Source organism: Fistularia commersonii, chromosome 18 (genome assembly GCF_037954325.1).
Source record: "Fistularia commersonii isolate RoL2024-O1a breed Wild chromosome 18, RoL_Fcom_v1.0, whole genome shotgun sequence".
In the NCBI taxonomy this organism is placed as follows: domain Eukaryota; kingdom Metazoa; phylum Chordata; class Actinopteri; order Syngnathiformes; family Fistulariidae; genus Fistularia; species Fistularia commersonii.
Window position 1 is genome coordinate 5,572,551 of NC_141301.1, and position 17,325 is coordinate 5,589,875.

A 17,325-nucleotide genomic window follows, 5' to 3' on the forward strand; every position below is an offset into this window, starting at 1 on the left:
CAATATGAAATTAAAAATCCCAATTAAATACATCATACATGTTATTTCAAATTAAAATTATTATATAAAAAAAGAGAACAAAAGATTAGTTTATTTCAGTTGTTAATGGAAGAGAAGACTACTGAATGATGACTGGTGCAAAATTTGAACAATAACTCCAATACCAAATTAATGTATGAGAACTAATTAATGTCATTCATATGGCATTATGTAAAAAAAACAACATTTTGTTATAAAGGTATGATAAAATGTTCATCAAATTAACATGGATATATCACTTCTATGAGATTACTTACACACATTTTTCATAATGAAGTTCTTTCAAATCTCCCGCGTCAGCTCTTGGTCTGATCAGCATCTCATTAATGTGAAAAGCATTTACTAATCTGTAAAAATGATGTTACACAACATCCTTTATCAATACAAGAGTATTATCGGTAATTGCAGCAGGTATTACACATGTGACCCTTTAGGATGATAATGCCTTTTAAAGGGATTGGGTGAATACAATCTCTGATAATCAGTATGCGCAACTACATATGCCTTGGCACTTTGGACTTAGTGGTCAAAACATGCAAACCAAAAAATTATCCCTGGAGACAGAAGCTCAGGACACATATGAGTGCAATGATGTTGGCCTTTTATTGCAAACAATTGAGCAAACTACAATCTAATGCAATGTCATCTGTGATTCCTGTGAGACATCAATCTCTCAAACAAAAAAAGGGTACAAAATTAACGGCCAAAGACTCAAAAGAACAAATTGTTGTGGAACCAGATGACTCTCCCAGATTTTTTGACACAAGAGCTCATCGAATGCATGTAAGGTAAACTAATGCTCTGAATAATACAGAAGTCATACAAAAAATAAGTTTTTTTTTTAATAACAACAATAAAAAAACAGCCAGCATATTTACAGGACAATAATATTTTCCAAGTCTGGCTTGCCTTAATTCCCATTGAGACTTTACTTATAGTTTTGTCAGTAACTAAATTGTTACATTTGTCCTTTCATAACATTTGAGTCGTAGTAACCTACCCATAGTCTTGTCTTGTATTTAGATTACCTTCGTCTTATCAAGATGGAAGACATAATATAAAGAACTGGTCAGTCCTGTTCGCTTACTTATGCTTGAATGTTCTCTTGTCGTTTCATGTTTGCAAAATGCCTGTGCATTGATCAGCCCAGCTAAAGCACCAACTATTCAGTGGCAACTCAGAAACAACTTTTTCATGAACACACAAATCAAACATCTGATGAGATAACAGCTAATCTGATGCTAACCTATTAGTATTATGTACATGTCTATAAACATTAATGATGAAAAATAATAAACAACCAATAACTTAATGTACATGCAGCCAGTTGACAGGTGAACAAAATAGATTAAAAAAAAAACTTTACAAAAAAATGTTTTAACATTCATCACTACAGTTTATGTGTTTGCCACAGTATTCTGGTGTTTAATTTGAAAAATAAAATAAAACAAGAGACAGCAGTTTGAAGTGTGCAACAACACTAAAGTTGACAGCTATGAATCAGCCATGTTAAAAATGTGCACAATCAGACAGTGATGTGCTATATCACCAAGTCAGAGCACTAAGTTGCCAAGTGTGATGAAAAAAATTAAAGTTAATTATAAAGCATGGTATTTGAGGTGAGGGCTGCTCTGGGAGCACAGGCTGCAGAGGCAGATATGTGGCGACGGCTGCGTGTGTGTGCAACCAAGAGGGAGAGATTAAAGTAGTTTATTCTCAGACCTCGACCAAAACCCTGGCGTGGTGGCTGTACGCAAGGGAGGAGGGGAGTTTAAAGAAAAGGGGAAAGAGTCCCCACAAATCTATCAAAACCCAGTAAGAAAGGAGACCTCAAAGTGTACCCAATGCAGCGTCCCCTCCCAATCTAACAGTGAAACACACACATGCACACAAATGGTTCCTTTTTCTTGTAGCAAACACCCCAACTGACTAAATTGGGATTGTTCCAAAAAGAGCAAGTTTTCCCTTTTATGTGAGGCTACTTTGATCTATGTATCATTCTTGAGGAAACAGAAAAGCACTAAGTGGAAAAGTGCAAGGTCAAATCAAGCTGTGAGATGAGATCACTGATGAAGTCATCTCTTTTGTTTCCACTAAATGTCACTGGGTTTGTTGTTTGTTGGAAATGAACACACACACACACACACACACACATACACATACACACATATATATATAGAGGGAGAGATAGATATCAGGCTCCTCCACAGAGAACATCTATATCCAAAAGGGCTACTGAAACAATTTTTGTCATGTTGTTAGAATTTCCATTTTCCAGGATCACTGGGATTCTCAGAGAAGCTAAACCCCCATATTCAGTATTCGTGATATCAGTTACTTACTGCTCTATACGGTGCTGTAATAAAGTAATAATCATCTTACATTGCAGATAGAAACTCAGGGGATACTGAATTAACGCTCCTTTTCGGCATTGGTTTGTGAATGTGTGTTTCACTTATACGCTATCATGAATCATCAGATCCAGGGTGCCAAACGGGAGCAGTGAAAAAAGTTTGTGGTTTATGGAGCCACAGGACCTCGAATGATGACATCTGTGATCATCACATCTGGTAGATATAAAACTTTTCTTTGAACCTGACTTTAAAATAATAATTCAAAAAAGACTTCAACGATCAATTGGTGCTATTCTCCACACAGAAATCAGAGGATATTGAGGAGGAAATGTGGAAAAGACTGTAACGTAGCCTGTTATCATGGTAAAATGTAGAGGGCCAAGGCCTGGTGGGTTTCCTTTGATGTTTGAGAAGAGTCGTCATTATGGATTTGTGCTTTTTCACCAGTAGAAAGTGACTGTATTAACATGTCTTAATGATGATAATAATGTATAATATTAGAATTGTCTTTTAAATAAATAAACTGATAAGTATCTGAAAGTGAAAGCACCTTCTCAGGTGGCTGCCTCTCACCTTGTTGCTGTTTCATGTTTAATTTTCATAAAATACTCTGCCCAAAAACAGTGCTCCGTTTGATCTTTCCTCTTGCACGATGCCTGTGTGATACTCCCTTTTAAATACTTTGACTTTCCCTTTAATGTGATGGAAATTAGTGTTTTTGATCATGCTACAGTTGCTACACAACATTTTATTTAAATACATGTTGCAATCATTATAAATGTCTCACCAGATTGTATATGCTGTCAGTAATCAGGAGACCATCTTAAAACTGCCACAAGTTGAGAGGTTTTATGGGAACAGCACCCAGTGTCAGTCAGGGATTTAAATACTTCACTAACAAGGGTCTGAACACCTGACCTGTGACCTGTGTTAGAGACAGATGCACAAACATAAAAGCAGAATAAAACAACCTTTTTTCACATCAGTTGAAACTTCACAATAGACCGAAGCCTCTTGAGCTAAAGCAGATAATAGCAGTGAAGCACTCCAGCTTATTTGTAGCTTATTGAAATGCTACAAAGGTAATACAATCCACAGACATGTCCTTAAGGTAAAGTGGTTACAATCAAGGCAGAGCATTTTGGTTCAAAGAGCTCATTGTGAAACTGAGCTGAAAAAATGTACGCACCCTTTAAATGAAATGACACCTTTAATGGTATTTCTATCTGTCATCCGTTAAATTATTCCCAGTCGGTCATTTATATGTGTTCCCCTCACTCCTATCCTTAAACATACCATTCCCTACGTGAGATAACAGACCCATCCATGTGAGACACATAGTCGCTGTCAGTGCCATTGTCATAGCAGTCATCTGGGAGATAGGGGGAGCCGTTGGCAACTATGGGGCTATGTACTGGAGGCCCACAAGGGTGCATGTTTTGGTTGTTATAATGATTGGGATAGAGGGTTTCCTCCTTGAGGCCCCTGTGGTTGTCCCCCCTATCAGCCCAGTTGTCCCTATCCACATGTTCAGGTGTGTAGTCAGGGTAAATAACATCTCCGCTCAGTTTAGGCTTTAGCTCTTGGCTGCCTTTGCTTGCCTTGTCTCCGTAAACTTCCTTCAGCTCATGTGGCTGCAGCACGTCCAGCTGAGATTCCTTCTGCATATCAGATGGTCCCAGGTATTGCTTGGTGTAGTAGTCTCCTCGGAAGGTTCTGCGCTGGCGCATGAAGCAGGCCCCCCCCAGGATCAGAAGGAGGATCAGGAACAGAACTCCACCAACCACCCCACCAATTATTGTACCCAGACTGCTGTCAGGTAAAGAGGCTAGGGTTGGGGAAGTGAACTGGGCTCTCTGCTGGTTCACAGCAGTGCCAGTTCCAGAGGTGTTGTGCAGAAAGAATGTGGTGGTACTGGGGGCAGTTGTGGTAGGGGGAGGTTCTGCAGAGTGAACACAAAATGAGAAAGTTAAATGAGAAAGAAAACAGCAAAACCCAGAAATCCATTAGCTATCAAGAAGATGGAAACAGGGGAATTGAGAGAAACAGAAAAAGGGTTAGAGCCAAGTGTCATCCCATAAGTGAGTGAGAGAGTGAAAAGGAGACACCAAGGGGTGATTGGCTCTTCCTCTTATCTGAACCCTGCAGGGGGGTTGTCATGTGAGAGGTTGAAACATTGTGATTGATGTAAGGCTATTGCCATCTGATTTGTCCTCCAGTGGCCAGTGTGTTTCATAGCAACCGTAGCCAGAGAAAGGGGCTATGCCAGGGGTGGGCAATTATTTTGGCTGGTGGGCCGCATGTCTTATTTCATTTTTATGCGTGGGCCAACTCGGTACCATGTAAATCGAACAAAATGAAAATTTCATTTTAATTATTTACATTTTTTGGCATTTTATTTCTTTTTTTACTTTAAAATCATGAATGATCATATAAATGTACCGACATTATTTTATATGTAATCATCCATACAAAATTAAACAAAGGGGAAAAAATAAGAAGTTTCTAAATTCAATATTGATTGAAAATACTTCTTAAAATACCGTATTTTCACGACCATAAGGCGCACATAAAAGTCAAAGATTTTCTTCGAAACGTGCGGTGCACCCTATCGTTCAGTGCGCCTTTTGTGTGTGTGTGTGTGTTGTTGTAAGGCGGACGTAGTAGAGAACACAATGAGAACGTTAAAGGGGGAAGTGTGGGCGTGGATTGTACGGTATATAAAAACGCGGGCAAGGAGACCAGCTGTTTTTTTCCTCGCATCACCATCGCTGTTGATCTGTGACTATGCGTGCCCATCTCACAGCCGATGTGAAAAAACAAATAAAGCAAACGAACTCTGAGCTTGCTATCATTCCGGGCCGGAACCAGCTGTTCAAAGTAAGGCTGCGAGCAGCGTGGGAGCGATGGATGACCGATGGAGACCACTCTTTTACGAAGAGTGGAAGACAGCGCCGGGCGAGTTACGCCACAATTTGCGAATGGATTGTAGATGCTTGGGCTAATGTGTCTGCTGGCGCTGTTGTTCGAGCTTTTGCAAAAGCCGGCACCATTTCCGAGGAGCCGCACGGCACGAAAAGTGACTCTGACAGTGAAGAAAGTATGTTTGATGGAGATTTAGCGCAGATGTTCAAATCAGAAACCGAGGATGAAGACTTCGATGGGTTTGATTGATGAGTTACTACTTTGTAATCAATACTTAAATAAAGCACAACCAAACTCAGTTTTGCTCCCGCTCTATTTTTAAATACGCACACTTGTATGCATGTGTGTGTGTGTGTGTGTGTGTGTGTGTGTGTGTGTTGTTGTTGTTGTTGTAAGGCGGAAGTAGTAGAGGACACCATGAGAACGTTAAAGGGGGAAGCGTGGCCGTGGATTGTATATAAAACCCTCGCCCTATCATTTGGTACGCCTTATGTGTGTGTTAAATACAATAATGGCACACATAACCGAGATTGCGCCTTTTAGTAAGGTGCGCCTTATGGTCGTGAAAATACGGTATTAAAAGAAAATAGTTTGGCGGGCCGTATAAAAAAGGTAAACGGGCCGGATGTGGCCCGCGGCCCGTAAAATGCCCAGGTCTGGGCTATGCAAAGCTCAGGGTCAGGATAAGCACTTTTGCTCTGACCTCTGCCCCCAGTGAAGAAAGGCCCGATACCGTGAGTTGATCTCTTAAACAGTAAATCAAAGGGCTGACGACAAAGCAATTTGATTTACATTAGTAGGGGCCAGTCTCTCCAAAAGGATTTGGGGTACTAGTTATCAGTTACTCCCTAGAGAGCTATAATAATTTTCACAATTTGTGTTAGCAATTACAGTATATCCAGTGTGTTTGAGCCTGGAGGATTGAGGATAATGGAGAGGGATCAAGCCAGAAAAATAATGTACTGGCAATAACCTATTTGTCAGTCACCACTGAGCCAGTCCTGGGTGACTGGGGGTACGGCCAGGGTGGGTTATCCATTTGTATGATACAAGGATCTGTAACCATCTAGCTCATCATCCGAGAGACAAGCAACGAAAACTCACGGGGTTTCAGAGGTCACCTGGAATGTGAAACAGCTTCACCATGCAGCCGTGGCAGGGGAGGGACTATAGTTATGCTCAAACAGAGATGGGGAGAATGGGGGGGTAAGAGGCTGCATGCCCAAGTCCTAATATTTGACAAGAAAGGCAAGATAATTTGCTCAAAGCGAGTCTTTCTTGGACAGGATGTAAGCAGTGCTTTCATTTGAAGAGCTCCAAACCCTGCCTATAAACAGATTGAACATGACAGCTTTTGGGGGGGCTTTTTGGGGCTTCTCCAGCACTCTCCTCTTGCAAAAAGGAAGGAGAACTATGTGTTAGCTGTCTGTCTGTCCAAGAGCAACAGTTGCTTTGTTTGGGTAAGGATTTAAAAGGAGCAAAGGAGAAATGAAAATAAAAAGAGATGCAGAGTTCTCAGGATCCACACCCTGGCTTTACAATAATGAACTCAAGTAGGGAACTGTGGCTGGCCACAGGAAGCAGATTGTTCAGCCTGTTTTCTGACAAGTACTTTGATCAATACATCACAAGCACTTAATTAATCAAACTTCACAAAACTCATCTGGTTGAGTCAGAGAAGTCCTCTGTCTTTTTCTGGTTTATTAATTGCAGAAATCCCTGGATTACATCATTAACGTGTGTGCAGAATGGTCAGAATAACACATTTATTGGTCACACACTTCATATCAAGAAAGTTATCTGTATAAGTTAAAACTATTCACTCAATGCATCTATGAAACAATTAACAAAGCAAAGGCTTCCATGATGCATATGGTCTGCTGAGACAGCTAAGGTGAACATACCATTCCTAATTTGTCAAATTTAATGTTTCCACAACCACAACAATGAAATGTTTGTTGCTGCTGCTTTATCAGCAGTTCTATGTGCCACTGCTGCCAGGAGGTGTGAAAGTGGATCTACGCTGAATTATCTAATGCAGACTGATCGCCCTGAGAGGAATCTTCAATCAGATACTAGTATTATTGTGGATGCATTAATAATATAACGGCATATATAACAAAGGCGTACCTTGGACCCAGAGGTTTACATCTACACTGCGGAAACCGATGTCATTCATCACTTCACAACGGTATACCCCAGAGTCATTGCGTTCCAATGGGCGCATAAAAGCAAAGCTGTTGTTCAAGATCTCTGCACCCTCTGGCATCAGTCCGTCCAACCTGATGGAAAAATTACATTAATGTGTCATGTTTAAGAGACATCCTATCCATGACTTTTTCAACTTTTGTAGTTTTCGACATGACAGCAAGATTTCTAAGTGAAGAAAATGGAATTTGGTTGTCTAGACTTTACTCAGGTCAAATGAGACCTTATTTCTTGTTTTCAAAGCAATATTATAACAAAAAGCTGTGATCTGGCCAGTGCTCCTCTGATGCATGAACTCTTTGGAATCTTTTATTTATAGCACTGAGTCCTCCCAACGGGTGCAGCTGAGCAGTTGACATCTCCAGTGTCAAGGCTGCACAATTATGCTCAAGGCAATTTATAGTCAGTCACTTCTTCAATGCTGAATTGATGACTGTTTATCCAGTAAAGATCTATCATCCAAATCAAATGACAAGAGGACTGTCAACCACCTACCAGAAAAACAAGTTAATGGCAGTCATTCCTCTAATATTTCATAAAATGAATTGCTTTTTTTTTTTTTTAATTATTATATCTTTAAAAAAGAAACATCACAATCTAGCAAGTTAATTTCCTGCATCTCAACATTAAGAAACAGCCCTAAAAAAGATTCAAGTCACATTTCATATGCAGAATTTGGTTAAATGGCAGTGTAAAACATAATAACAGCAATTATTAAAGACATGTGTTCTCTTTACTGAAGAAGACTCAACTATTTCAGTGTGGATTCCTCTACTTTTACTTTAACAGTTATTAGGTGTTCTCTACATGAGCGTATTCCCCGCTAAGAAATTTGCAGTGTTGAACAGATTTATTTAAACTACTTGCCCTCATGTTTGTTAAAATCTAGATTTTCTGTACATCTGGTACATCACTCCATTTCACTGTGTTTAGTGCATCTCCTAGCCTGGCTCAGGCTATTAATATCACTCTTTAGACAAGGAAAATTAACAACTAGACAGTTGATATACGTTGCACAAATAATAAATACATACATCTTTCACTCATGTACTCATATTTCTATGGCTCACTGCTAACTCCCACCATATGTTCATTTGAATGGTTGGTCCACTGTTATTTCCAACTTAACTATGGAGTTGCTCTTTACTTTGACTGGTTGCAGTAAGGAAGTGAGGAATACCAGACAAAACTGCGAAGGGAGGCATGCGGTGTGTGGTGGCATCAGCTAAGTATCTCCTAAATATTAGAATGAGCATCTCACTGGATTAGTGAGATAACATGACTCAGTACACCTAGCTGTTAAATGAGAAGTTATTCTTGACATACTTCATGCACTCAAGTTTTTGGCATAAAACATGTTATGAGACGGTTTCAGGCATTGTGTCAACCTAATTCCAATAAGCAACTTTAATATGAGCACTTCATTACTTAATCTTATTGATAAAATGTTTTCCTTTGGTGGTCTAAGCAATCAGATCTCTTATTTCCCCACTCGGGCAATATTTGGAGATACTGACCTGACCCATGAGAAGTGACGAGCAGGTGGGTTAGCTTTGGCATCGCAGATGAACTTCACATTTCCTTGCCCTGCATACCAGTTTTTGTCATTTCCAACAATTGATACCAATGGTGCAACTGTGAAACAGAGGCAAACAAAATTCTGAATTTTAGTCTTCTGATATCAAATGGGACTTTTGTATTATGTCTGTATTATAATTTTACCTGTTACAAAAGCTTTTGATTATGCTGACCAAAATAAGTTTTATATATTTAAGATTCATCAAGTCAAAATGGGAATAAATCGTGCTCCTTATAAGCATTGTTAAGGGGAAAAGAACAAAAGCTTTGAAGGACAATGATTGGGTATGAAATTTTTGGTGCACGTGAGCCAAGAGGACAAACAAATTACCCCGGATTGATTTTAAGCTTGAAAAATGACAAGGTTCACAAAGATAGAAAAAGTATTGCAGCTTACAATAAATTGTACTGCCTCAGAATGACAAATGGAAACAGGACGTTAAAACACATATTCCTGTAATAAAATATGATAAACACTGACTTAGGCATCCAACTTTTAATTTTGATTTCTCTGGAGAACAAATAACCCATTACTGCATAGAAGATGATGCCTCTGCTGATCTTGTCCATTGACCTCCTCACACAGTTCAACACTGAAAATTGTCCTTCCTATGCACATAAAATCCCTTGCTTGAGCAATTGACATGATTTATTAAGCTGCAAAACCTCTCTTCCTGTGTTAAACTTGGGTTTTCTGCATCTCTGTCCACCGCCACCCACAGACTCCAGCTAGCTGAGTTACAATTGAGGCGTGATCAATATTTCATAAAAAACCTTCATTAGCCTACACTCATGCAGTACAGAGACTCACCCTTAGTGCCACTCAAAAAGGAAGTGTATAATTAGAAATGCCTGTTATTGGGGAAGGAAGACAGGCAATGAGCAAGCTATCTATAACTGAGTGCACCATGGGTTGATATTGATATTGCAGCTCTCAGAGCTGCAGTTACTGAAAAAATATTACCTTATGGCTTGTTCGACATTGAACATATTGGATATTAAGGAAGATGCTGATTTTTGACTGACAACAGAAGAACTTCAGAACAATGTTCTTTAATATTATTTGTCAATGATTGCAAAAACACACCCACAACTCTGGATTAGGCCTGGTGAACCAAAAAAAAATCATCATTATTTTTGCCTTCTTACACTCCTCATCAGTTGTCTTTGATTTAAATGTTAAATCTATAGCATACTCTAAATTATTTGGAGTATAAAGAGAACTTTTAGAGTATAAACTATTTAGCGTACTGGTATTCTTTTATTTATTTTTGATTAAAAAAATAATTTAAATCAACAGAGTGCACTAAAGTAGATAATAGGTCATAGACAGATCAGACTTTTATCAAATGCATTATTATTATAAACACCTCGATTCTCTATGTAATTCAATGTGATGTACAATGCCTTTGACTTGACATAAGAAATATGAGATTTTAAAGGAAACACTCAATTTTGTGGGTAATAATGGGGATCTATTTCACAAAGAAGCTCAACACTTCAGGTACTCACACTGGATATTTAATGTGTAGGGAATGCGAAATTCTGTTTGTAGGGCCGGATGGCGCACCACACAGGTGAGCGTCTTTCCTTGGGCATAGCTCTGTGGCTGCCACAAATAGTGTACATGTACAGTGGTGGTACCATTAGGCTCATTCTGACTTTGCTTCGCACTTCTCCCATAAAGTTCTGTCTCCCAGAAAACCTCAGCATCAGGACGGCCACGCTCTGCTATGCAGGTGGCCACCAATGATTCATTCCCACCGTCCAGCAGAGGAGTGGGGCCAGCAGAAACGTACACCTTGGGTTCCACTGCATGGAGCAAGAGGACGAAATAAGGAAGAGATCGACAAAGCATTACACACCGAATATTGATCTTTAGGTGTATACATGAATAAATAATAACCATCTTAAGTATAAGGACTGGCGGAAGTGGGTCCACTACTTAACTACCACACTGATGTCTTCCATTTCAAATACAGTACAGACAACAAACATTGATTAGCCATACTACTCAGTCATATGGTAGAAGGAGGAGCTTTCTGTTATCCTTATATATCAGAATTGTTACATTGATGGCTGACATATCAACAATATGTATTCTTGACAGACCAGTCAAACCTCAACCATTACATGTTACCTGGACTTGGTAAGAAAGTTTTTTGTTTGTTTGTTTGTTTGTTTTTAATTGGGTATACAAGGTCATCACCTTTCAAACATCTGGCATCCGCCCCCTCCTGATCAAGGGAGAGTAGAAGCTACAAATTCAAATAACTTCTGGCACAATTTTTTCCTAAAAATAACTTGCAGTCACTCGCAGCAGTGCATGGGTGGGAATGCCACTCCCATCCCTTAATATTCGCTACCCCTCCTTACAGGGTTCTGACTGTAAACAGAAGCTTCTATGTTCAGAAGCAAGCTGTCTGAACCTTAAGAGTGACTAAATTTGAGTTACTTGTTCATTTAAAGCACTATGGATGAGTGGAAAACATTTCCCTTCGGCTAATTGGCTGCACTGGCCTTTTCCCACCTGCTCTTGTGCACATGTATTGAACATGAACATTGGAAGGGTACTTGATAAAAATATTTACCAATTTAACCTATATAACTATTTAACTTAAAGTTAAGTGGTCACACATGCTGTGATTTTATACACGCACACACACACACACACATATATATATATATATGGATGTGTGTGTGTGCGTGTGTGTGTGTTTGTGTGTGAATATATACATATATATACATACTCACATCCATATATATATATATACACACATATGTGTATATACTGTATGTTACTAAAGATTAAACATTCAACTGAACAAAAACTTCAGATGTGGTTAGCAAGGAGAGAAAATGTTGCTCCAAGGAAAAAAAAAAAGAACATAATAAATGAACAAATTAAAGAATCTTACAATTGTTCATAATAATCTGAATCTTCTAAATCAAATCAAGTACCAGGTCACCAAATATTTGCAAATAATAATTATGATATTTTTCACATAGATGTTGAACCCATACATGGTCCAACAAAAGGTGGGTGATTCAATCCAACTGAAAAGAGGATGACGTGGCAGCAGAAACACCATGCCCTAAACACACTCCAGGAATCACAAACTCCTGAAACTTTGGCAAATTTGTCCAGTTTCTTGACACAGTTTGAGCTTCACTGTTGATCAAAGCTGGGAGACATGGGAGACAGGTGTGTTTATTCAAACAAGTTTAACTTTAGTATATTGTTAAATAATCTGAAAATGTTTCAGGGATTCAGTTCAGCACCTTTCAACTTTTGTTAAATTGAAATTGTCTTTGTGAACTTTGGAACTTGAATCTGCAGACTTCAGGTCTTGCAATGGATAGGAAAAATAATTCATGGGGTAACCTAATTCCTGGATTGCATATTAAAATTGCATGTAACACAGTATTCTACTATAGCCATAACCTATTTACATCTGAATAATGAGTGAAGGCATAGGCATCTGTTTTTGCACAGGTTTACACAATGGTTTGTCTGCCAAAATTTAGTGCGAAGACTGAAGAACGACGTGCAAATGAACTCCAAGCAACAACAAAAGTGTATGTGCAGTACCCTGGAAAGATGGAACTAAGCTGAATATGTAGCAGTTCCTTTTTTCTCTTTCCTTAGAGGATTAGTAAATTTTTTTATAAATTACATGATTTTTGTTGGACTTGTTATCCGTTTTGATTTTGAATTATTGCAGGAATGCAATGCAGAGTTTTCCTGAAGATAATGCAGTATTTTGTTATCATATTCATTACCCATTAGGAGATAACAAACCATACCATAGGTAGGTACCAAGTTTTTGTGACAATCCAACATATAAAGGGCAGAACTAAAAACAAAAGGGAGAAAACTGCACATCAGGAAAAGAGCAATAAGAGAAACTTTTTCATGCAGTTTGGCTGAAAGGTATTGACTTTCATGTGATTTTCACTTTATTACACCCTGCAATTACGTTGTTGTTGCATGCAAGTTTAACCGCTTTTAACACATGCACTATAACCCTTTACCTCATCTTGATTTTAATCATTGTAGCTTCACATGAAAACCCAAATATTTAAATCTTAGGGACATAACATTAATTTGTAAATGGGAGACAACCAGAGTAATCAAAACATCCAAAACAAACCAAAAACCAAAGCGAGTATTTCCTTGATAGCAGAAAACATGTGAAAACACACACATGTGAAAATGTTTGACATCCCATCGTTCTTAAATGTGTCATTCATCAATGCAGGAGAAACATGTATACAGTATATATCTAACATGTCTTGAAAAGAATACATTTTTGAAAAGCATATAGTTTTATGAATTATTTCTAATAAAAGTAGATCAAATGATATAAGAAGCCTTAGTAGTACCTTAAATAAAGCTGCAGTTTCCTAATAACCTTTGATCAAGCACTTCAATTGGCACACATACATACACACTGTAACATAGCATTAATAAAAGTAAAAATTACACTTCTACTGATGCTATTTTTTCAATAATCATGTCAATTAAACAACAATGTAACTAAATATTAATGGAGTCTCAATTTATTTTTGTATTGTGATAAAAACGTGATGACTAGTATAATAGAGAAAGCCAGGGAAAGGGGACATATTGGGTAGAAACCATAAGTGTGATGCATCTATTTAATGTTTTTTTTTGTCGTTACAATGTTTTTTTTTTAAAGAAAAAAAATCATACATTTAAATGATTGGTTGTAATTTGAAAAGTATTTGGATTCAGTTAAGATACTTCATCACAACTGACAATGTTCTAGATTAAAACGCAACAAAGATCATTCACCAATCAGAATGGAAGACACAGCTCTACTGTACCTAATACATTGACGTAGGTTGATGCTTGTGAATTTCCCAGGGGAAATGTCGCCACTTTGCAGGTGTAGGACCCAATATCTGCAAACCCAACTCTTTCGAGGGTAATGGTTGCATCTTGAATAGAGGGGGAAACGAATGAGATGCGCTTAGAGTACTCCTGAGAGATGGAGGTCCCATACTTTGGGTGGAAAACTGCCAAGGTAATGGTGCCTGAAGGAAGACGACGTTCCCAGGAGCTCTGTGTTAGACTGAGGTTGGAGCCCACCTCTATCCTACAGCTTAGCGTGATATTCTTCCCCAGCACTGCATTCAGTGTCTCAGGAACCAACACCTGATTACCACTCACACCTGCAAAGACAGAAGCACGGGGGTTAGAGTGAAGTTAACATGAACCGAAACGTAGGCTGGCTGTTGTAGTCAAATATACTGTAGAACTGAGCTGACCTGCACAGAATTGGTAAAAGAATTTCTACCACAGGCCGAAGTAGTAAAGCAGAAACGGAATGCGATGAAATATCATTGACATTAGAAACACCTCACATGTTAAGACTGAAATTCCTTGGAAGTAACAACAATGAATTCACAATGTAATTACAATAATAGTCTGTTTTGGGGTCAGGATTTTATAATCAAATCATTACTGATGCTTCAGAATCAGAATAACGTTATTTGACCCAGAGGAGTTTTTGGAGGGCGTGTGCAAAAACATCTAAAAAAAATGTTAATGTATACAGATGGTTGTACATCTATAAATATCTGTACAACAATACAATGGGCAGATACTAAAACTGTACATATTTGCAATGCACTTAACATTAATAGATAGTGTGGACTGTAATACACTCTTTGGAGTAGGCTGAGGTGGTGGTGAGTTATGGAGGTGTTTGGTGTCGAGAAGTTTGACTGCTCCAGGGATAAAGGTTCCCCTTGTCCTTTGAGTTTTGCAGAAAGGGCAGCCCTCTGCATCCTAAGGGGAACGACTCAAATGCCGGGGACAGGATGTGGTATGGATCCTGAAGGATCCTCTTGGTTGTCCTTATGGTTTGCTGGGTGTAGATGATGGGGTGGCCAATGATTTTAGGGCAGATCTTGGTGGTGCTCACTAGGTTGTTTCTGCCCTACAGGGTGATCGAGTGGAACCAGCAGATGAAAAAGAAGGTCATTATACTCTCAATGAAGGAGGGATAGAAGTAGTCAGGATGGTACTGTTCACGTCAAAAGACTTCAGCTTCCAGAGCAGGTGCTGCCACTGATGGCATTTCCTGATGATCTCCTCTGTGTTTGAAGAGAACCACAGGAGGTTGTAAAAGACATTACCCAGGAATTCTTCTTCTTCTCCTTTCGGCTTTTCCCTTCAGGAGTCGCCACAGCGAATCAACTTTCTCTATCTAACCCTATTCTCTGGCTCCTCGTCTCTCACACCAACTACCTTCATATCTTCTCTCACTACGTCCATAAATCTTCTTTGGTCTTCCTCGAGACCTCCTGCCTGGAAGCCCCAATTCCAGCATCCGTCTACCACTATCCCTCCTCTGTACATGACCGAACCATCTCAGTCTGGCTTGTCTGATCTTCTCTCCAAAACATCTAACATGTGCTGCTCCTCTGATAGACTCATTCCTGATCCTATCCATCCAGGTCACTCCCAAAGAGAACCTCAACACCTTCATCTCTGCGACCTCTAGGTCTGCCTCCTGTCTTTTGGTCATTGTAACAGTTTCTAGTCCAGTAACTGTTTCTAGTCCATTACCTAGGTACTGATACTTCTTTATTATTTCCACTGGGTCCCCCTGGATGGTGGTGGTGACTGCCTCAGCTAGCTGCCTCTGTCTGCTGGAGAACATTACTACCATGTACTTGGTCTTGCACATCTGCAGCTCAAGGCAGGAGAATTTGCACCAGTGCGCAAAGTCCTAGAGAGCTAAACAATGATGGAGTGAGGGACCAGACAACAAGGACGGGAGGGCAGTATTGTCAGCAATTTCACTAGGTGGCAGTTTGGCTTGGTGAACCTGCAGTCATTTGTGTAAAGGATCCCTTGCAAGCTGAGCAAAGGTCCCCTTGTGGAAGGGTTTACTCCACCTTGTTCTTGTATTTCAGCTTAACAGTTTTTACTGCACTTTGGACCTCATTGTTTACATCATTCTTCCCAGACTCAGAACTGGTAAAGAAGACTCTTTTTTTATTTCACATTCTTTCAACTCTTTAGTTACCCATGGCTTATTTTTGCAAAAATGATGACCTTTTAAATGGAAATGATGCTGTCTACACAGAAAGGGATGTAGGATGAGACTGCCTCCACTTGCTCAGGGATGTTACTGGACAGGGATATAAGGTTATCCCAGATCATGGATTCAAAGTACCCCTGAAGCCTGGCAATGCTGTCTGTCATCTACTGTTTGATGTTTTTCTTGTCGCTTTATCTACTCTTCTTATCACTGGTGAGTAGGTAGGAGCTATTAGTATAGAGTGATGATCAGCAGACACAAGAGGGGGGAAGAGGGATAGGTTTTTAGGAATCAGGGACAGATTGACTTGAATCCTTCTAGAGTTTTGTCAAAATCACCTATGAATTTAGGGTCATGTAGGGAGATCTGCTCAAGTTTTTCTAGACTATTCGTTATATGTTCTGAGGCTGAGGATGCTTATGCATTGGGTAGGATGTATGCTTGGATGAGGACCAGTTAAGGGAATTCTCCAGAGAGGTAGAAGGGGTGCAGGGAGACAGGAAGGAGCTCAACGTCTGAATTACAAAGCATCTCACTAATGACCACCATCTTACACCACTGGGGGTTTACGTAGAGGCAGACTCCCCCTCCAAAGTGTTTCCCTGTCCGTTCTGTGTCCCGGTTTATCCTAATTGGATGTCCAAAACTGCCTATGTGGCGTGAATTATCATTGTTGTTGCTTTTTATATAACCACGTTTCTGAAAAGGCAAAGATTGAAGCTGTCCAGTATTCATGCATGAGGTTCACATTAGCCTGGAGTTTGTCCGTCATCCCGCAGAGTGAATGTACATGGCCAATATGATGGCAGGAACACTCTGTGTGTCTCTTTGTTTCACATTGGTTTAGTTTTTACCACAGAAATAGTTTAGTCCTAAGAGAGCTAGAACACCTATGAAGTGCATCTGCCATCTTCAGATTGAATATGTAAAACACTGTCTTTGACCAGTATGGACTTTTTAAGAAATGTGCTCCTCCTGATTGTAAAAGGTGAACTCACTCTCCAGAGAAACTGTACAATTGCGTTCAACAACATGAAAGAAATTGTATAATCAATTTATCCCCCCATACTGCTATTGATCAAATATTGTGATTATTATTTATTTCTTTACTCTTAATAAGTGACAACATTATCTGAAGTACT

The 17,325-nt window shown here is 39.3% G+C and overlaps 1 protein-coding gene across 2 annotated transcripts in view; it reads right to left on the reverse strand.

Moving 5' to 3' along the window:
- Window positions 1-623: 623 nt before the first annotated feature.
- The window catches only part of nectin3a (nectin cell adhesion molecule 3a), a 31,859-nt gene continuing 15,157 nt past the window's right edge, over window positions 624-17,325 (reverse strand). Inside the window, exons 2-7 of one of the 2 annotated variants that reach the window (XM_086164761.1) lie at window positions 13,956-14,303; window positions 10,617-10,916; window positions 9,044-9,161; window positions 7,449-7,600; window positions 3,995-4,335; window positions 624-3,318 (exon numbers count right to left, since the gene is read on the reverse strand). In XM_086164761.1, the coding sequence (XP_086020887.1) occupies window positions 3,268-3,318; window positions 3,995-4,335; window positions 7,449-7,600; window positions 9,044-9,161; window positions 10,617-10,916; window positions 13,956-14,303 (1,310 nt within the window). In that variant the 3' untranslated portion in view covers window positions 624-3,267. Of the gene's footprint in view, window positions 4,336-7,448; window positions 7,601-9,043; window positions 9,162-10,616; window positions 10,917-13,955; window positions 14,304-17,325 lie in introns of both variants that reach the window. The other variant, XM_086164760.1, reaches the window with a different exon arrangement.